The sequence below is a fragment of the Haliotis rubra genome, unplaced genomic scaffold (genome assembly GCF_003918875.1).
Source record: "Haliotis rubra isolate DU_JTF1 unplaced genomic scaffold, ASM391887v1 Scf347, whole genome shotgun sequence".
Classification (NCBI taxonomy): domain Eukaryota; kingdom Metazoa; phylum Mollusca; class Gastropoda; order Lepetellida; family Haliotidae; genus Haliotis; species Haliotis rubra.
Window position 1 is genome coordinate 609,058 of NW_025767021.1, and position 17,109 is coordinate 626,166.

General features: G+C 38.8%; 1 protein-coding gene and 1 long non-coding RNA gene across 2 annotated transcripts; one reads left to right on the plus strand and one right to left on the minus strand.

Moving 5' to 3' along the window:
* The first annotated feature begins 202 nt into the window (after positions 1–202).
* LOC124284885 lies at positions 203–6,814 on the plus strand. The gene is made up of 2 exons (XR_006900666.1): positions 203–347; positions 6,627–6,814. It is a non-coding gene; the product is annotated as an uncharacterized LOC124284885 (long non-coding RNA).
* Positions 2,945–14,844, minus strand: LOC124284884 (beta-lactamase domain-containing protein 2-like). The gene is made up of 8 exons (XM_046721017.1): positions 14,573–14,844; positions 12,236–12,427; positions 11,277–11,376; positions 10,101–10,206; positions 9,669–9,791; positions 6,617–6,783; positions 4,281–4,535; positions 2,945–3,176 (listed from the first exon to the last, which is right to left on the minus strand). The coding sequence occupies exons 1-8, from the start codon at positions 14,647–14,649 to the stop codon at positions 3,078–3,080; spliced, it is 1,119 nt and encodes a 372-aa protein (XP_046576973.1). The 5' UTR covers positions 14,650–14,844; the 3' UTR covers positions 2,945–3,077.
* Between the last annotated feature and the right edge of the window lie 2,265 nt (positions 14,845–17,109).

The following is a 17,109-nucleotide window of genomic DNA, read 5'->3' on the forward strand; positions in this document are numbered from 1 at the left end:
CCTTGCCCTTTCTGTTAGCAACCTTCACCTTATAGATTTAGTCCTCACAGCGCAGACTGAGTGCTAACACTGTGTGAAGTTTGCTGTCGTAGAGCTTTGGATGTCACATGTTTTCAGATAGACCTATAATTGCTTAGTCTCTGAATATATATAATTTTGATAGTAACAAACAAGTCCATTTAAATTGAAATAGGGCTTTAGCACTGCAGAGAGGGCTAGGCAGTAGGGTAAATAATGTGCTTCAGGTACTGTGAGACAGACTAGTTTTCAGACAGCAGTGTGTTCTCGCACTATAACGAGGCGGGTTGACTCACACAGGATAAATAAAATCTCGGATGATTTCATGTGTAAGTTGCCTTTATAAAGGTTGTGGCATGGTTTAGAATTATTATTATTATTATAAGTTGAAGTAAGCTAGTGCAGCAGTACGTATTACTATCTAGAGTGAGTGAGTTGGGTTTTCGCCGCTTTAACGGCGGGGAACACCAGAAATGGGCCACACACAGTGTACCCATGTGGGGAATCGAACCCGGGCCTTCGGCGTGACGACCAAACGCTTTAACCACTAAGGTACCCCACCACCCCACTTAGTACTAGAAGTTAATACGAGACTGGTATAAATATTGATATTTAATCAATTTTTATTTACACATTATTTGGCACAGAATGCCAACTTATTGCATAACTGTAAGTTCACTTGTTTAACTATATACAGTGTAGGAAAGATGTAGAAAATCTAGCCTGTCCACAGGACTGGCAGGTCAAATTTGTACCAGTCCTGCCAAAATCTAGCCTGTCCTCCAAATATAAATAAAACACCTTCGGCAGTAAATATTCAAAAAGGTTATAATCATTATATATATGTCATTGGTTTGCTAAAATCTACCCGACATGAGGACGGACTAGATATTTTTTTAACCCGTCCTCCACAAAATTCACCCGTCTCGGACGTTGGGACGGGCTATCTTTCCTACACTGCTATATAGCTCCTAAAATGGTGCAAACACTCATCTTTGGGTTTGGATAGTGTGAGTAAGTGCGTGGTCTGAACAAGATCTTTGACATTTTCTAATCAATTTACTCGGCCGAGGAGGTGAAGTGAGGTGAAATTGGGTTTAACGTCGTGCTTGAGAATATTTCGCTCATATGACGACATGCATGCGTGTGTATGTGTATGTGCGGCTGCTTGTACTAGCCCAGACTTAAGCTGGTTTTATAGTGCTAGCCCACTGAGATACCACGCCGCAGTGAAGCATGAATACCCCACTCAGACACAATACTTATACTGACTCCAAGCCGACCAGTCCTTGTTGTACCCATTAATGCCGAGCGCCAGGCAGGAACCAACAAGTACCATATTTTAACGTCTTTTGGTATGACGCGGTCGGGGGATCAAACCCGCAACCTTCCGCTCTCCGGGCTGACGCTCTAACCACTACATCACAGAGGCAGTCACTCAGCCGAGGAGATTTTAGGACACCCCATGTGTTTTGTGACTAAATGTGATAAACCTCTCTGCTATAGTGTTTAGATCCCACTGGCGTCCTCCTGGTGATGTAAAGGGTCCTTGCCAGTTATTTGTTTTGTTTGGCAAAACTTCCATCTACCATAAAAAGATTAGGGAACTGTTAAAATGATAACGAAGATTATTAACTCGAGTATGATTGAGTTTGGTATTGCCTGTCATTCTGCCTGAAGAGCTAGCCCAAGTTTGACCATGCTGGCGATGTTGTTCAGTACAGTTGCATTAGCAAATGCCAGTTGTCCTATAGGCATTCACATCTTGGCTTCTCTAACCTGTGAAGATCCCGGTAAGAATTGGTCTCCAGCAACCCATGCTTGTCGCAAGGGGCAACTTACTGGATCAGGTGGTGTGTCTCACTGGAATTTATAGCTGGAATAATGCTGAGTGGGGCAGTAAACTAGAAACAAATGGAAACTTCTTTGTGCATGGCATCACATACAGTTCTTGGATGATGTGGAAGTTCTTTGTGATGAGGTCTTCATTTCTATGCAGCACCAGAGTATTGTAAATGTACACCTCAACGACAGCAGCATTCTAATTCTACATTTCTTTTTGTTAGTACCGCTGGAATACTGTCGAGTGTGGCATTAAATAACATGTTTTTTTAACAGACAAGGACAAACTTTATGGATGAACAACTTCTTTATTCAGGAGATGCAACGTTTCGATACAGATTCTTGTATCGTTGTCAAGCAAGTAGTTGACAAGTAGAATCCGTATCGAAACGTTGCATCTCCGGAATAAAGAAGTTGTTCATCCATAAAGTTTGTCCTTATCTGATTCACCAGCTTCTAAATATACCACTCAAAGAAAGTTTGTGGAAGTATGTACATGTTCCTTGTCAATACTCATATGCTCTAAGTTTTGTTACAAATACACACCTTGTGAAGTATAAGTTGCAACATACTAACCACATGTCTCATTAAGACATAAGTGATTATAACAAAGAGTTAATTCAAAATTTTATTTAAGAATATATTATTGCACGTTTCATTGTGTGAATTATTGATCTTGTATAAATTGTCGGTATATACAAATATATATAATCACCTGTAAACAACATATTACAAATTAATATATTTTCTGTATGTAATAAAAGCTGAAGACACAAGTCCAAGATCCATATAACAAAAACTATGTTCTCCAAGTAGTACAAGTTTAACAAATAAAACACACACAAGACAAATCTGTTATATGATGCACTAGATGCTACAGATCATTGGCACAAATCAGGCTTTATCAGGCATCAATTAGGAGGAAATGGTTCTCCCCAGTCAAACTGACCACGAGGAACCTTGCCCCATGAAGAAAAATTCCACCTTGGATACACGATTACACACAAAAACTACATTTATCAATTCCGTTATCTGTTAGTTCATACACACAATCAAACTTCTTTCATCACAATTTGCTTTGTGGAGGCTGAAGGTCGTCAGAGAAGGTGCTGTATGTCTTCCGTTCGTATGTCACCCCTTCCACCTGCAGAACACACTGGAAGAGCGCTTCGTACAGAGGCAGCCATTTTGTCTTCTTTGACACAGTAGCAAGAGGGTCAAGGAAGTTGGAAACATAGGCAAATCCGACGTGATGTTTGGTATCTGCTGCGGGCAAATTGGCCTCCAAATCCTCCATGACCAACCATGTAGTGAACCTGAATATAGTGAAACCTTGTTAATCTGGACACGCCCTTCTCAGTTAATTATCCAATTCAACATATTTCTGGAATAGTGAAGCACAGATACAGAGTAATGTCCCCTATGTAAACATAGACATTCCTAATGCTCACGGTTCAGTGACCGCCTCCATGGTGTAGTGGTTAGAACGTCCAGCCGGAGAGCAGCAGGTCGCGGGTTCGACGTTAAAGTATGGTATTTGTTGGTCCCTGCCTGGCGCTCGGCATTAATGGGTACAACAAGGACTGGTTGGCTCGGAGTCAGTATTATGTGTCTGAGTGGGGTATTCATGCTTCACTGCAGCATGGTATCTCAGTGAGCTAGCACTATAAAACCAGCTTCAGTCTGGGCTAGTACAAGCAGCCGCACCTACACATACACACGCATGCACGTCGTCATATGAGCGAAATATTCTCCAGTGTGCGACGTTAAACCCAATTTCACCTCACCTCACTGTTCAGTATACAGTGTTTCCAAAATGGCAGGGTCTGGACGGTTTATGTGGCTCTCTGCTCTTTATATATTCAATTTAACTGATTGTTTTTATCAATTTGCACTGCAGAATGCCAATTATCTGTAACATACAGGGTCCTCTTGGAATATATCAATGATCTTCCAGCATTATAGAGCACTAAAATCTGACTTGAAATTTGAGGATGTTTTAGTGGCTTTTTTATGAACACTTAGGTGTATGACATATGACTTAATTTGAAACTGATTTACCTCTAAAGATTCAAGAAAGCTATCATTGTCCGTGGCAAGCCAAAGATCATGCACCGATCCTCATTCAATAATTGGCACCATACATTGTATTGGTAGCACTCACTGTGCAGCGGTAAACAAATGAAGTGATTTCTTATGAGTCATGTATCATTGAAGGCCAAACGTCATAAGACCATATATTTCATATATTTCAGTTATTATGAAGTACACTCAGTATTTGCAACATGTCTATGTACATTGAGGTGCTAATCATATGTTTTGATGTTGAATGGTTCTTGTTCCTCAAATAAATCACATTAATCAGATTCAGATGAAACCAAATTACCAAGAAGGAATGGCAATAATTATGTCCCCTGTACCTGACCAGCTTCCTCTACAGGTAGTAGACTTGTGCCAAGGCTGTAGATATCACTCCCTCCATATGTCTTGTCAGCACCCCATGACAGTGGAATCTGCAGTCTCTTTATGGCATCAGGGGAGATAATCCTGCGTCCATTACTGTCTGCCCCTTTAGCCAGGATGCCATGAAACTTGGCCACAGCCTTGGCTGTGCCTACCCCATGAGACGATCCACAGGGCACATCCATGAAGTCCGGGTCATGTAGAGACTGGGTCTATTGACAACGATCACATCCCAAATTTGAGAAAACATGGCTACATGAGTATTGCATACATGTGCCTCTTATTTATTATGAATGTCATTTTCCCAAATAATTAATTATATACAAAATAGAAATCAAGTTTCAGTACAATAAGCTCAGGGAGTCGATGGTTAAACACTAGATTCCTTAGATATCCAGAAGTGTTTGCAAAAGAAGAGTACAATAACTGGGGTGTTGATTGGAGTCTTGATTACTAGCTCTTGAGTAGTTTCCCAAGAAATCAGTTTGTAAATGTGCAGGGGTGGAAATAACTTTAAAATTGCTAGTGTACTCCGGTGCAGTGGCACATGTAAAATCACTTGACCTGATAATTCTTCCACTATACCGGCCGATTTTCTTGTTGATTTTTTAAATAAGCACCATAATTAACATTGGAAAGTCAACTGGACACCGGTACAGCGTGACATACAAATTTGCTAGCCCGACAGAACACTGGACTGGGGCGTCGGGCAATGGGTTATTTCCGTCCCTGATGTGATAAACATCTGTCATAAAACCAGCCATTTGGGGCCTTTCATTTCTCAGCAACACCTTTCAATTTGAAATACATAAGGTTAATATGCAAAATCTCTAAATTCTGACCTGGTTTTAGTAAGTAGTGAGGATGATTTTAGGCTGCTTTTATCGATATTCCCGCAATGTCACCATGGGACATGGGACCAAACTGCACACATTGTAACCATGTGGGGAATAGAACCCTGGATCTATGGCATGGCAAGGAAACACTTTAACCACTAGGCTACTCCACTGCCCCTCTCGACCTAGAACTTACATTGTTCGTGTAATGTTTTCAGCAGACACATCTCTGGCTTGATTATACATTCAGACATCTCTGACTTATCATACATTCAAAAACATCTCGAGCTTGACAATACATTCTGACAACTCTCTGGCTTGATTATACATTCAGAAACATCTCTGGCTTGATTATACATTCACTCACATCTCTGGATTGATTATACATTCAGACACATCTCTGGCTTGATTATACATTCAGACATCTCTGGCTTGATTATACATTCAGACATCTCTGGCTTGATTATACATTCTGACACATCTCTGGCTTGATTATATATTCACTCACCTCTCTGGCTTGATGATACATCAAGACACATGTCTGGCTTGATTATACATTCAGACATCTCTGGCTTGATTTACATTCAGATACATTCAGACATTATACATGTCTGATTGATTATACATTCAGACATCTCTGGCTTGATTATACATTATTACATCTCATTCAGATACATCAGCTTGATTACTCTCTGGCTCTGATTATTATACATTCAGAAACATCTGGTTTGATTACACAGACACATCTCTGGCTTGATTATACATTCAGACAGATTTCTGACTTGATTATACATTCTGATTACACAGACATCTGATTATACATTGGCTTGATTATACATTCAGACATCTCTGGCTTGATTATACATTCAGACATCTCTTCATTATTTGATTATACATTCATTATACATTGACATATCTGGCTTGATTATACATTCAGACATCTCTTTATTCAGACATCTCATTGTATACACAGACATCTCTGGCTTGATAACACATTCAGATACATCTCTGGCTTCATTATACATTCACTCACATCTCTGGCTTGATTATACATTCAGACTTCTCTGAATTGATTATACATTCAGATACATCTCTGGATTGATTATACATTCAGATACATCTCTGTCTTGATTATACATTCAGAAACATCTGGCTTGATTACACAGACACATCACTGACTTTATTATACATTCAGACAAATCACTGGCTTGATTATACATTCAGACACATCTCTGGCTTGATTATACATTCAGAAACATCTGGCTTGATTACACAGACACATCACTGACTTTATTATACATTCAGACAAATCACTGGCTTGATTACACAGACACATCTCTGGCTTGATTATACATTCAGACACATCTCTGGCTTGATTATACATTCAGACACATCTCTGGCTTGATTATACATTCAGACACATCTCTGGCTTGATTATACATTAAATGTGGACTTACTCTTTTCCAGTCCTGTGGGTTCTTCAGGGTCAGAGCGAAGATCTCGGGGTCTCCAGCGAAGTTCCCCGCTTTGTTGCTATAGTAATCCCGGAGTGCCTGCATATCAACATGTAAGCGGGTCGTTCTGTGTTGGAGTTGTTTCGGCATTCCGATGTTGAAGTCAATGTCTGGAGATGTAAACAAATACAAAACTAAACCAAGGCAGGGTTATGGTTTTTTTTAATCTTATTTTCATTCTGTAAATAGCTGTTTAAGACTTCCATTGTGTTTAAAATCAGTTCTTCTGTAGCCAGGCTGCCTATAACAGACTGTAAATGCACTGGTATTTTCTGGTGCAAATGTTCAACAATACGCATTATGATATGTTTACAAATACAGCAGTATATTGGGCAAACATTAATGTAAATATTTTACATTATTTATATGTTCCATAATCCAGGTAAACTAATATCTTTCTGATGCTGACTGCCTCTATACTGATACTGGCTAGTGGACACACATTGTTTGATCGACATTCTAGCAGGTGGTGACTCAAAAATGAAACATTCAACTTTATGGATGACCAGTGTATGAAATAAGCCAAAAATCCAGCCAGACATCAGGGCTGGTAACTTCAAAATGTTACCAGCCCAAAATGGATTTAACCAGACCAAATATGGTGAATTTACTCAGATGTATGGAACATCTAAAAAACATTACCAGACCATCGGGCTGGCTAGCTGTAAATTTAGACCGTCCGTCAGAAATCTAGACCGTCTCGGGCGGTCAGACAGGCTTTATTCCATACACTGTGGATGACAACTTCTTATTTATTGCATAAGTATCCCCCTTGTTTATTGGCTTCGTCACTAGTCACATTTGTTGTTCTTAGTCCACTATTGGCCTCTCCCAATTATGTACCAGTTGTTATTCAAGTACATGTTGTTGTTAATGTTAATATGCTGCCTGTCAAAACGTACTACGTATACATACCTTTCATCATTTGGTTGTGTTCACTTTTACCTTGATAACGGTGTAAGAATCTACATCGAAACACCGCTCTATGCAATAAATAAGAAGTTGTTATCAATAAAGTTGTATGTTTCATTTTTATTAGTGGATACTCCTTCATAAGATAGGGCCAAATAAAAATTATGTTGTGGTTCCGATTACACCTCTTTAAGATTTAGGGTAGGTAGGTAGGAATTATTTTATTTAACCTATTTTTTTCAGAAGGAAAGTACAAACTAATAACACATGTATCAATGTGTAATTGTTTATTCAATCAAGCTTGTGGCCATCATGTCGACTTTCTCTATCAGAATGACCGATATTTGTCAGTGCCAGGAAAAAACAATGGTATCTGAAAGCTTATTTTATTCAGTCTGCTTAAAAAAAATAGGGTCGGCACCAGAATTCAAGGGTCGGTCGGGTAATCGGAACCACATTTATTTTTTTAGGCCTAGTCATCATCATGCACACAGTTACATGCACTAATGGTTTGATTGGAGGCTGCCAACATGCTGCTTATCGTTGTGGGCAAAGTCAGTACTTGGCTGGTTTGTATACACCGATATCCTCCCTCACCTGGCATACTGACTGCCAATCATCACTACATTCAATAACTTATTCAACTATTCTGGTTCTCGCAAGAGATAAAGGTTAAAGAGCACCCAGATTAAAACAACCCTATGTATCATGCAACATAGCCACCAACTCAACATTTTGCTTCAATCTGTCAGATACACTCCAAGTTAGTGCATGCAGTAATATAACTCATTACAGTAGTGTCACTGTTCTGGTGGTTAAAACGAGGGCTGCTCAAATGGTCTGCAGCAAATGATTGTGGATTGCTATTTTCAATTTGAAATTTCCATTTTCCTCAGAATTTATGAAAGTAAGAACATCAAAAACAAACAACTTTAGATCAATATCACAAAAATTTGTCACAATTTTAGCCATAATTGTCACAATTATTCCATACATGTTATGGAATCTTAGATAAAACTCACTATTGACCCACTGATCTCAATGCTCATATCCTAAGGCCAAACCAAAAAAATGTTGTGGTTCCGATTACACCTCTTTAAAAACTAGGGCAGGTACGTAGGAATTCTTTTTTCTTTTCTTTTTTTTTAGAAGTAAAGTACGAACTAGTAACACATTTATCAATGTGTAATTGTTTATTCAATCAATCTTGTAGCCATCATGTCGACTTTCTTTATCAGGATGACCGATATCTGTCAGCGCCAGGAAAAAACAATGGTATCTGAAAGCTTATTTTATTCATACCTCTAAAAAGACTAGGGTCGGCACCAGAATTCAAGGGTCGGTCGGGTAATCGGAACCACAACAAATTTTTAGGCCTAAGATCCATGAGAGTTAACAACAACCCTTGTTACAGGAGCCATCTAGGGCTGGGAGGGGTAACCCACAGGAGCCATCTAGGGCTGGGAGGGGTAACCCACAGGAGCAATCTAGGGCTGGGAGGGGTAACCCACAGGAGCCATCTAGGGCTGGGAGGGGTACCCAGATACCCGGGACGGGTGGGTAATGAGATGGATCCGGGTACCTGTCTCAATATCCAGACCCGTTATGATCATGTGACTAATAGATTAAATAATAATATGTCATTTTGTCATGATTAAAAGGTTGTATTGTCTTTGAGGATTTAGACATAATTTACAGTCACCTCTTTTGAATATAATACATGGTTAAGATATTGAAAAACTTAAAATTTTAGCCTTCTAACTGAAGAATATATTACCATTTCTTGCAAATTTGATGTCAAGAATTAACAATGGGTATGTGGGTAGGGTAGAGTAATAGGGGATGGGGTACCCGGGTAGAACATTTTGGACACATCCCTGCCCTAGAGCCATCCATAATTTCAGTAGCATTATTGTCTAATGATCTCAAGTGTGTACACAACTGACTGTACAGAAGTACAAATAACTTGACTTACAATTTCAGATGTGAGTCAACTGTTCAACTGTGCTCTATTTCTGTTATTAGTTAGAATAACCCTATTGACAGATATCATACACGTCATGTGCATGTTACTGTAGCTCACCAAAAGGTTTTGCTATTTCCTCCTCAAAGTACTGAGCTAGACCTCGTCTCTGTGGGTCAGTTCGCCTCACGATCTGATCCAGGTACAGAGCAAACGTGATTGGATGATACCCATGATGCATCCCTGCAACAAATTATGTCTCTAGATTCAACATTTTATCTCATTCTGCAATGTGACTATTTGAAATCAAGCTATTTTTAATACACCAAAATCACAAGATGAGCTTTTCTATTTTACAAACATGATTTTATAGTCATAAAATGTCTGATCAAAACTTATTGAAATTCATAACAAAACAATATGGTTCATTCATGGGAGAAAACATTTCTATTTTGTTTCTCTACATTATTACATTTTGAGAGTTGTTTTCATATAATATTAAATTTTCAGGAAAAGTATACATATGTCTTGTTACCATAGCGATGCTCATACCTGGTTCCCATAGAGGCTTTGCTCGGGCTAGAACAACACCAAGGCGATGAGGATCACTTCGTAACCATGACAACTGATAAGGTTCTTCTACTTCAGCTAATCCTGACTGAAGCCAAGAACACAAGAGACGTGACAACATTATACCATACTCACAGAGGTACAGATAAGCTGCGTATCTGCGTAAATTACGCAAATATTTATGTGAAAACTCAATTCCTATTACGTCTGTTGCGTACAAGTACGCTTGTATTTTTGTAAATACTCAATAAATTTGATTGTACATGCGTACACAAAAATGTCAAATCTCAGCTTGCGTACCGGTGGATAGATAAAGCAACTGAGGTATATTGAGAGATTCTATTTCGGCACATGAACACTCAACTAGCAGTCTTTCATATCGTTTCTCATATTACAGATCAAATATAAATAACAAACACTAACATTTAAACTTTATTATATTTTTACAATTAATGGAAAATGGCAAAATACCCAATAGATTTTGAGTGAGGTGAGTACAATTTGTTTGGTTACTCAAAGGAAAATCAGGATACCCAATTGAGATGAAGACAAGCGGGTACATAACTCAATGACCCAAAAAGTTATCTGTAGCTCTGACTCAGTATTAGATGACAAACAAAGTTTTGGCAATATATATATACTAACAAGTTCTATTTCATGTGAGAAAAGCAACAGCATCAACTTCAAGCTATATGCCCAAAAAGTGGGCATTAGAGAAAGAGAAGTCCTAGCTTGGTTGATATATTCACATCATCAAATACACACGATTTATCTTGGATTAAAAATATATCTTGTGTGCTGACCATGCATTTGCTAATTGCTAAGACAACCTTGTGACAGTATAATACTTTGTAAAATTTTAATTAAGTCAAGCCCATCCATGTTTTCTAAATATTACTGAATCCTTTTAACACTGATCCTCAACTTGTCTCACTAGAACAATAATCTACGCCTGTGAAAATCTGGGATAGATATGGTCTTCAGCAAACCATGTGTGTAAGAGATGACTAACAGGATTCGGTGGTCAGGCTTGCTGACTTGGTTGACACATGTCATTGTATCCCAGTTGCACAGATCGATGTTCATGCTGTTGTTCCTGAGTGTGATGTTAAGCAGCAAACAAATTAAATAAACAAAACAAAACAATAATCTAAATACCCTGTTACTAATATATGTCTCCAGAGTTATCTTCCCTTTGCCATTTTCAGCAAATTCTGGCCAGTGTTTGGAGATGGGATCTTCATACCTCAGCAATCCTCTGAAATAAAAGACTTTAATAGTGTTGTAAAACATCCATAGTGTCCTATAGTTGACAGGAGCAAAAAACATCATGGATACTAGTATTAGCTTGCATTTAAGTACGTTAAGAAGGAAAAAAACCGGTATGGAGCATCTGTCATTTTCAACTGTGATCTCAGGTATCTTCTTCACATAATTATAGTGAAGACAAAATGAACTAGACAAAAAATACTTTTTATTCAACTTGATATCAGAAATTCTTACACAATAATAGGGATTGTGAAAATGGGTGTCATATATGTCTCTGTAGCTGGCCACAAGGATAAATGCTGTCAGTCCTCTCTATTCTCATAAACCAAATAAGAGAATTTTGAACATCATTTATACCATTTTCTTTATTCAGTTGTTCATCCATAAAGTTTATCCTTATCTGACTCTCCAACTTCTAAAAGTGCCACTCTATGGAGTCACTCTGTATTAGGATAGTGTGAAAGAAAAGATTTGAGTAATTTAAACACACAAGAACAGGGATGGTACTGTCACTAAGGGTCATATACATGGTGCCATGGATACGTGACTACATTCTGCACAGCTATTCTGAGGCTGACTTGTACAATCTATGCCCCTAATATTTTGTTATTACATGGACAATTTAGTATGTAAGCTTAAAATGAAAATAACATATACAAAATAATATTGAAAATGATATATATATATATGTATAGAAAATACAAAATCACTGATAATGAACGTGCGAAAATCAGCTGTCCATAAATAGATACAGTTACTGTACAAACTACTTCTACAATCAACTGTCAGCTTTGTGAAGTTTCAGTGTAATATGTTTCAGGCAAACCTCCCCATTCCATCACTCTCACCTATCCACAAGGTGGGCAATTACCACCGATGACAAACTTTTTGTTGTTGAGAAGAAGAAAGATGCTGTGTCATCCTTCCAAGGTCGGAGAGACTCCTGGTCTGCCCAGCCTCCCCACACATTCACAACCAGCTCCCCCTTGTGGTAGGCGGCAAAACTAGCTCCCTTCTCACTGCCTGACTCAAGGCTGTTTCTGAAATATCAAACTAATAATTACAAACACAAACATAAGAATTGTACAAATATGAGAAATCAATTAACGTAAAATTAAAGATTGCAGAAGGATCCATGGTTGAGAAAAGAAACAAAAACCAAGCTCCCCAGTAAATTAAAGTGAGCATTCAAAAAGAATGATTTGGTACATGGTATCTGTTGTGCACATACAAATTCCTTTCATGTCATCAAATGTTTATTTCTTCAAATATATCCATTAAGAATCATTTTGAAAGCCCCATCTAAAGACATAATTGTCAAGGGTTGGTGAGTCTTTAAGTCGATGTTCAACAAGCAAATGCATACTATACTGAACCACAAAAGATATGTCGCACTGACAGCGGTTTCTTAAAGCACACACTTTAATTCACTCTAATGAACAATCAAAACGGAGGATTGAGTTCTGACTTGACAATTATGGTTAACACATTTTTGGGAATCACATTTAGAGTTCACACAAACAAAATCAACAAAAATGGTACCATTAAGATACCCCAAAGTCAGTATTGTGTGTGGCCTCTATAAGCATCGATGAAAGCGTTGCATCGTCTGTACATGGAATGAATTAGCCGGTTGATGAAGGCCATAAGCACTTTGGGTCCATACTCTGTGAAATGCCTGATCGAGTCCAGCAGCAGTTGTCGGCCTTGGGTGGCGGTGATTCAGTCTTCTTTGAATCTCATCTCAAAGGTGTTCTATTGGACTCAAATCAAGGCTGCATGTATGAGTTTTGATCCCATGTTGTTTTAGGAAGTCCCATGTTACTCTGGCAGTGTGGGCACGAACGTTGTCTTGCTGGAAGATGTGATTTCTGTAACGTCCAAAATGTGGTACAATGTGGGGTTTTATGACTTGGTCAATATAGTGAGCAACTGTCACGTCATTTCCTCATCCTGGACCGAGATTCTGGAACACCACGGTGCCAGCTATGTTGTTCAGACCGATTTCTTCCCTACACCATGATGCTTGGACCACCCCACGAGTCTCTTTCAACAATACACTCATTGGAAAACAGTTCCCCACGCCTTCACCATACTCTCACTCTGCCATCGACTGTCGAAACACAATATCGGCTTTCATGAGAAAAAACACAGTTCTCCATTGTCGATAACGCCAATTCCGATGCTGAGTTGCCCATTGCAGTCGGTTTGGGCAGTGATGATTGGTGAGGACAGGACTACAATATGATCTGTGACAGCAGAGGTTTCTTCCGTGCAAAGGCCGACGCACTGTATGCCACTGATGGGTCTGTTGTGAGTCCCAATGGTCTGACGTGCTCTTTCCGTCGCTCTGGGGAAGAGACCCTGCAGATGGTGGTGCACAATCTGTCGGTCTTCACATTGTGATGTTACTGAAGATCGCCCACTGCGTGGACGGTCTTGGATGCTGTTAGTGACCCGATACCACTCCTGCAATCGGTAGGTTGTCCTAACATGAACATTCAAATGATTGGCGTTGGTCCCTGCCTGGTGCTCGGCATTCATGGGTACAACAAGGACTGGTCGGCTCGGAGTCAGTATAATGTGTCTGAGTGGGGTATTCTTGCTTCACTGCAGCATGGTATCTCAATGGGCTAGCACTATAAAACCAGCTTCAGTCTGGGCTAGTACAAGCAGCTGCACGTACACATACACACGCATGCACGTCGTCATATGAGCAAAATATTCTCCAGCGCGACGTTAAACCCAATTTCACCTCACCTCAAATGATTGGCAGTCTGGCCAACTTGCAATCGTCCGAAGACTTGGTTCCTCTGATCTCTAGTAATTTGTGCCATGACAATTGTGTCAAAACAAAAATAATTTCTGGCAAGTTTGGGACCCGCTTTCATTGGTAGGGTTGTCACGACATGCACGTGCATTTTCATTTTCACGAATATCATATGGAACCTTTTACCACGTCTGCCTTTTTAGGTGCGTTTGGTCGAAATGCTTTTTCATCAGAAAACTCACTGATGTTGGCAATAACTGTCAAATTGGATTGAAAAACATGTTAACAAAACGATACAATCATAATAAAAACACCATTTTGTAAGAAAAAATCTTGCATTTGGTTTTGAAAAGCGACGTTTCTTTTGTGGTTCAGTATATGCATAATGTCTTTGCCTTTGAGAATCAGCACTTACTTGAACACTTGCCATACAAGCTCAAATCCTGGCTTAACAAAACCGTGTGGTTGTAGAGGAATCTTGCGTCTTCCCATAGTGTTGTTCTAGATCTACACTGACAAAAAATATACAACAAAGTTATTCAACTCTATGATATCATGTTACCAGAATATTGATTATTCTAACCTAATGAAGCTGCAGGTTATACCAATTACAGCTGTCACCAGAGACCGTATATTATTATATGGTCTCTGCTGTCACCAAAGAGAACTTTGCCCTTAGTCAAGGGAGGTAACTCTAACTCTTATGACTCCTGACAACGTTAGAAAATAGTGGCTAGTGACAGGATCGAACCTAGTCCGGCCAAGTCTTGCCTATGCTTACCTAGCTATCACAATTTGTACATCTTCATATATTCCAGGATCCAAGGCCATGGATTAATGAGAAATATATTTGGAAGAATATTTGGATCGTGAACCATCTGTATAGACGAAGGGTTATAAATCGCAGCGCGGTCTCTTTCGCACAGTTTTGAGGTCATGAACTTTAGAACTTCGGATATATCTATATCTAACACATAGCAGTCAAACCGCCCCCACAGAAACAATTGGGTTTTAGGTTATTTAAAGATGTGGGGTTTTTTTATGTCATTTGGTGTTAGTTTATACAGAGACCATATACCGATATATGGTCTCTGGTTTATAAAAATGTTTTTATTTTTCAGTTTAAACATATTTTATTCACAATGTGAAAAGGATCGGGGACAAGTTCTTTCAACTTATTAAACCCCTCTCCGAAGATATTTACAATAACTAATTACATCACAAGCAATTATTAGAAACAGAGACAGAGAAAGACTGAAAGATAACAGGGGGAAATGCTATAATACAAAAGGTGTATAGAGAGAAGACTACTGGAATCGTTTAGATTTGCATATATATTGATGTACATTTTTTAATATAATTTCATTTTTATGATTTGTCAGATCTGCAATGCCGTTTAAAATAACAGATAATGTAATCACAGAATTACTAACACATACATCTTGAATAGCTTTAAGCATGATCTTTCTATGTTGATTGTGTAAAGAACATTCTAAGAAATAGTGATGAGCATTTTCGCTTGGGTTTCCACATGCGCAGGATGGATCAGTGATTAGCCCTACTCTGTACAGATCGTAACTTAATCTACTAGCTTCATGAAGTAGTTGAGTATGTAATATGTTAACTTTTCTAATACCGTAAGAAAAGTACAGTGGAGCTGAGTTATATGATGTTATTATGCTCGATTTAAACTTTGATAGTGAAGTACAATTTCTTACATCTGTAGATAGATTGTTCCACAATCTTATAGTTGATGGGAAGAACGACTCATGAGAATGTTTTATTCTTGTTCTTGGCAAGCAGATATTGCCTGAATTTCTTAGATTATATTGACTCCTGGAGCCCACGTTCTGAGGAATTATTTCTTTTAGGTAGATTGGACTTTTGTTGTTTTGAATATTGTAGAACAAAGACAATTTTCTTATTCTTCTACGCTCTGATAGTGCTTCCATGCCTGTTTCATAATACAGTGAATTAAATGAAGAATATTTGGGAAGTCCCGTAATAATTCTTGCAGCTTCCATCTGGAGCCTTTCCAATTTTAAACTTAGTTCTTTTCCGCAGCCATCCCAGACTTCGCATGCGTACTCAAAGTGTGGTCTTATAAAAACTGTGTAAATCTTTAGAGGTGTATTTCTGTTAAGAATATATTTAAGTTTTCTCATTGAGTAAATCATTTTAGAGGCTTTGGATACAATATTAGATACATGGGATGACCATTTGCCGTTCGATGAAAGTATTATCCCCAAATGTTTATGATCTTCTACCGTTTTAATAATCTTATCGTCAAATAGTAAGTTATAAAAATGTTCAACAATAATGCGTGAGGAAATAGAGGTGATGCGTGAGTGGGTGACATTGAGGTAAAATACGTGAGTCTGTATACAGATACGATATATACAGATCTTGATTAATTGCGCGTTATTGTACAGGAGCGGATACAGGTTTTTGAAAAAGGGGGTGAGGGGTGCACACTATTGAGAAAAGGGGGGTGCACACTTCATTCTCACCCGAGTTTCAGTGGTCATTTAATAAACTTTCAGGAAAAAAATGGTGGGGGTGGGGGTGGGGGGTGTTTGTAACCGCCAACACACACACCACCCCACCTCCACTCTGGATCCGCCTTCCGCCTATGTTGTACCGTCAGTGCTTATGCTTTCAATCACTGATTTGACAAACAAAATCTCAGATCCTGAAGACGCGAATCGGTTAACAACATGCCGCCATGATATAGCGTGACAGCCTTCATGCAGTCTTACTCCCTGACAAGTTTTCTTCTGTTCATTTCAGGTGTCATGTCACCGTCAACTGATTGATACCATCGCAGTGTGGTCAGCTGATCAGAGATTGAATGTTGTCTGTGTGCAGACATTTACCTTCGGAATTATTTCACTTATAATTCACTAATTATTTGACCCGTGAAGATCCGGGTTAGAATTGGTCTTCAGCAAC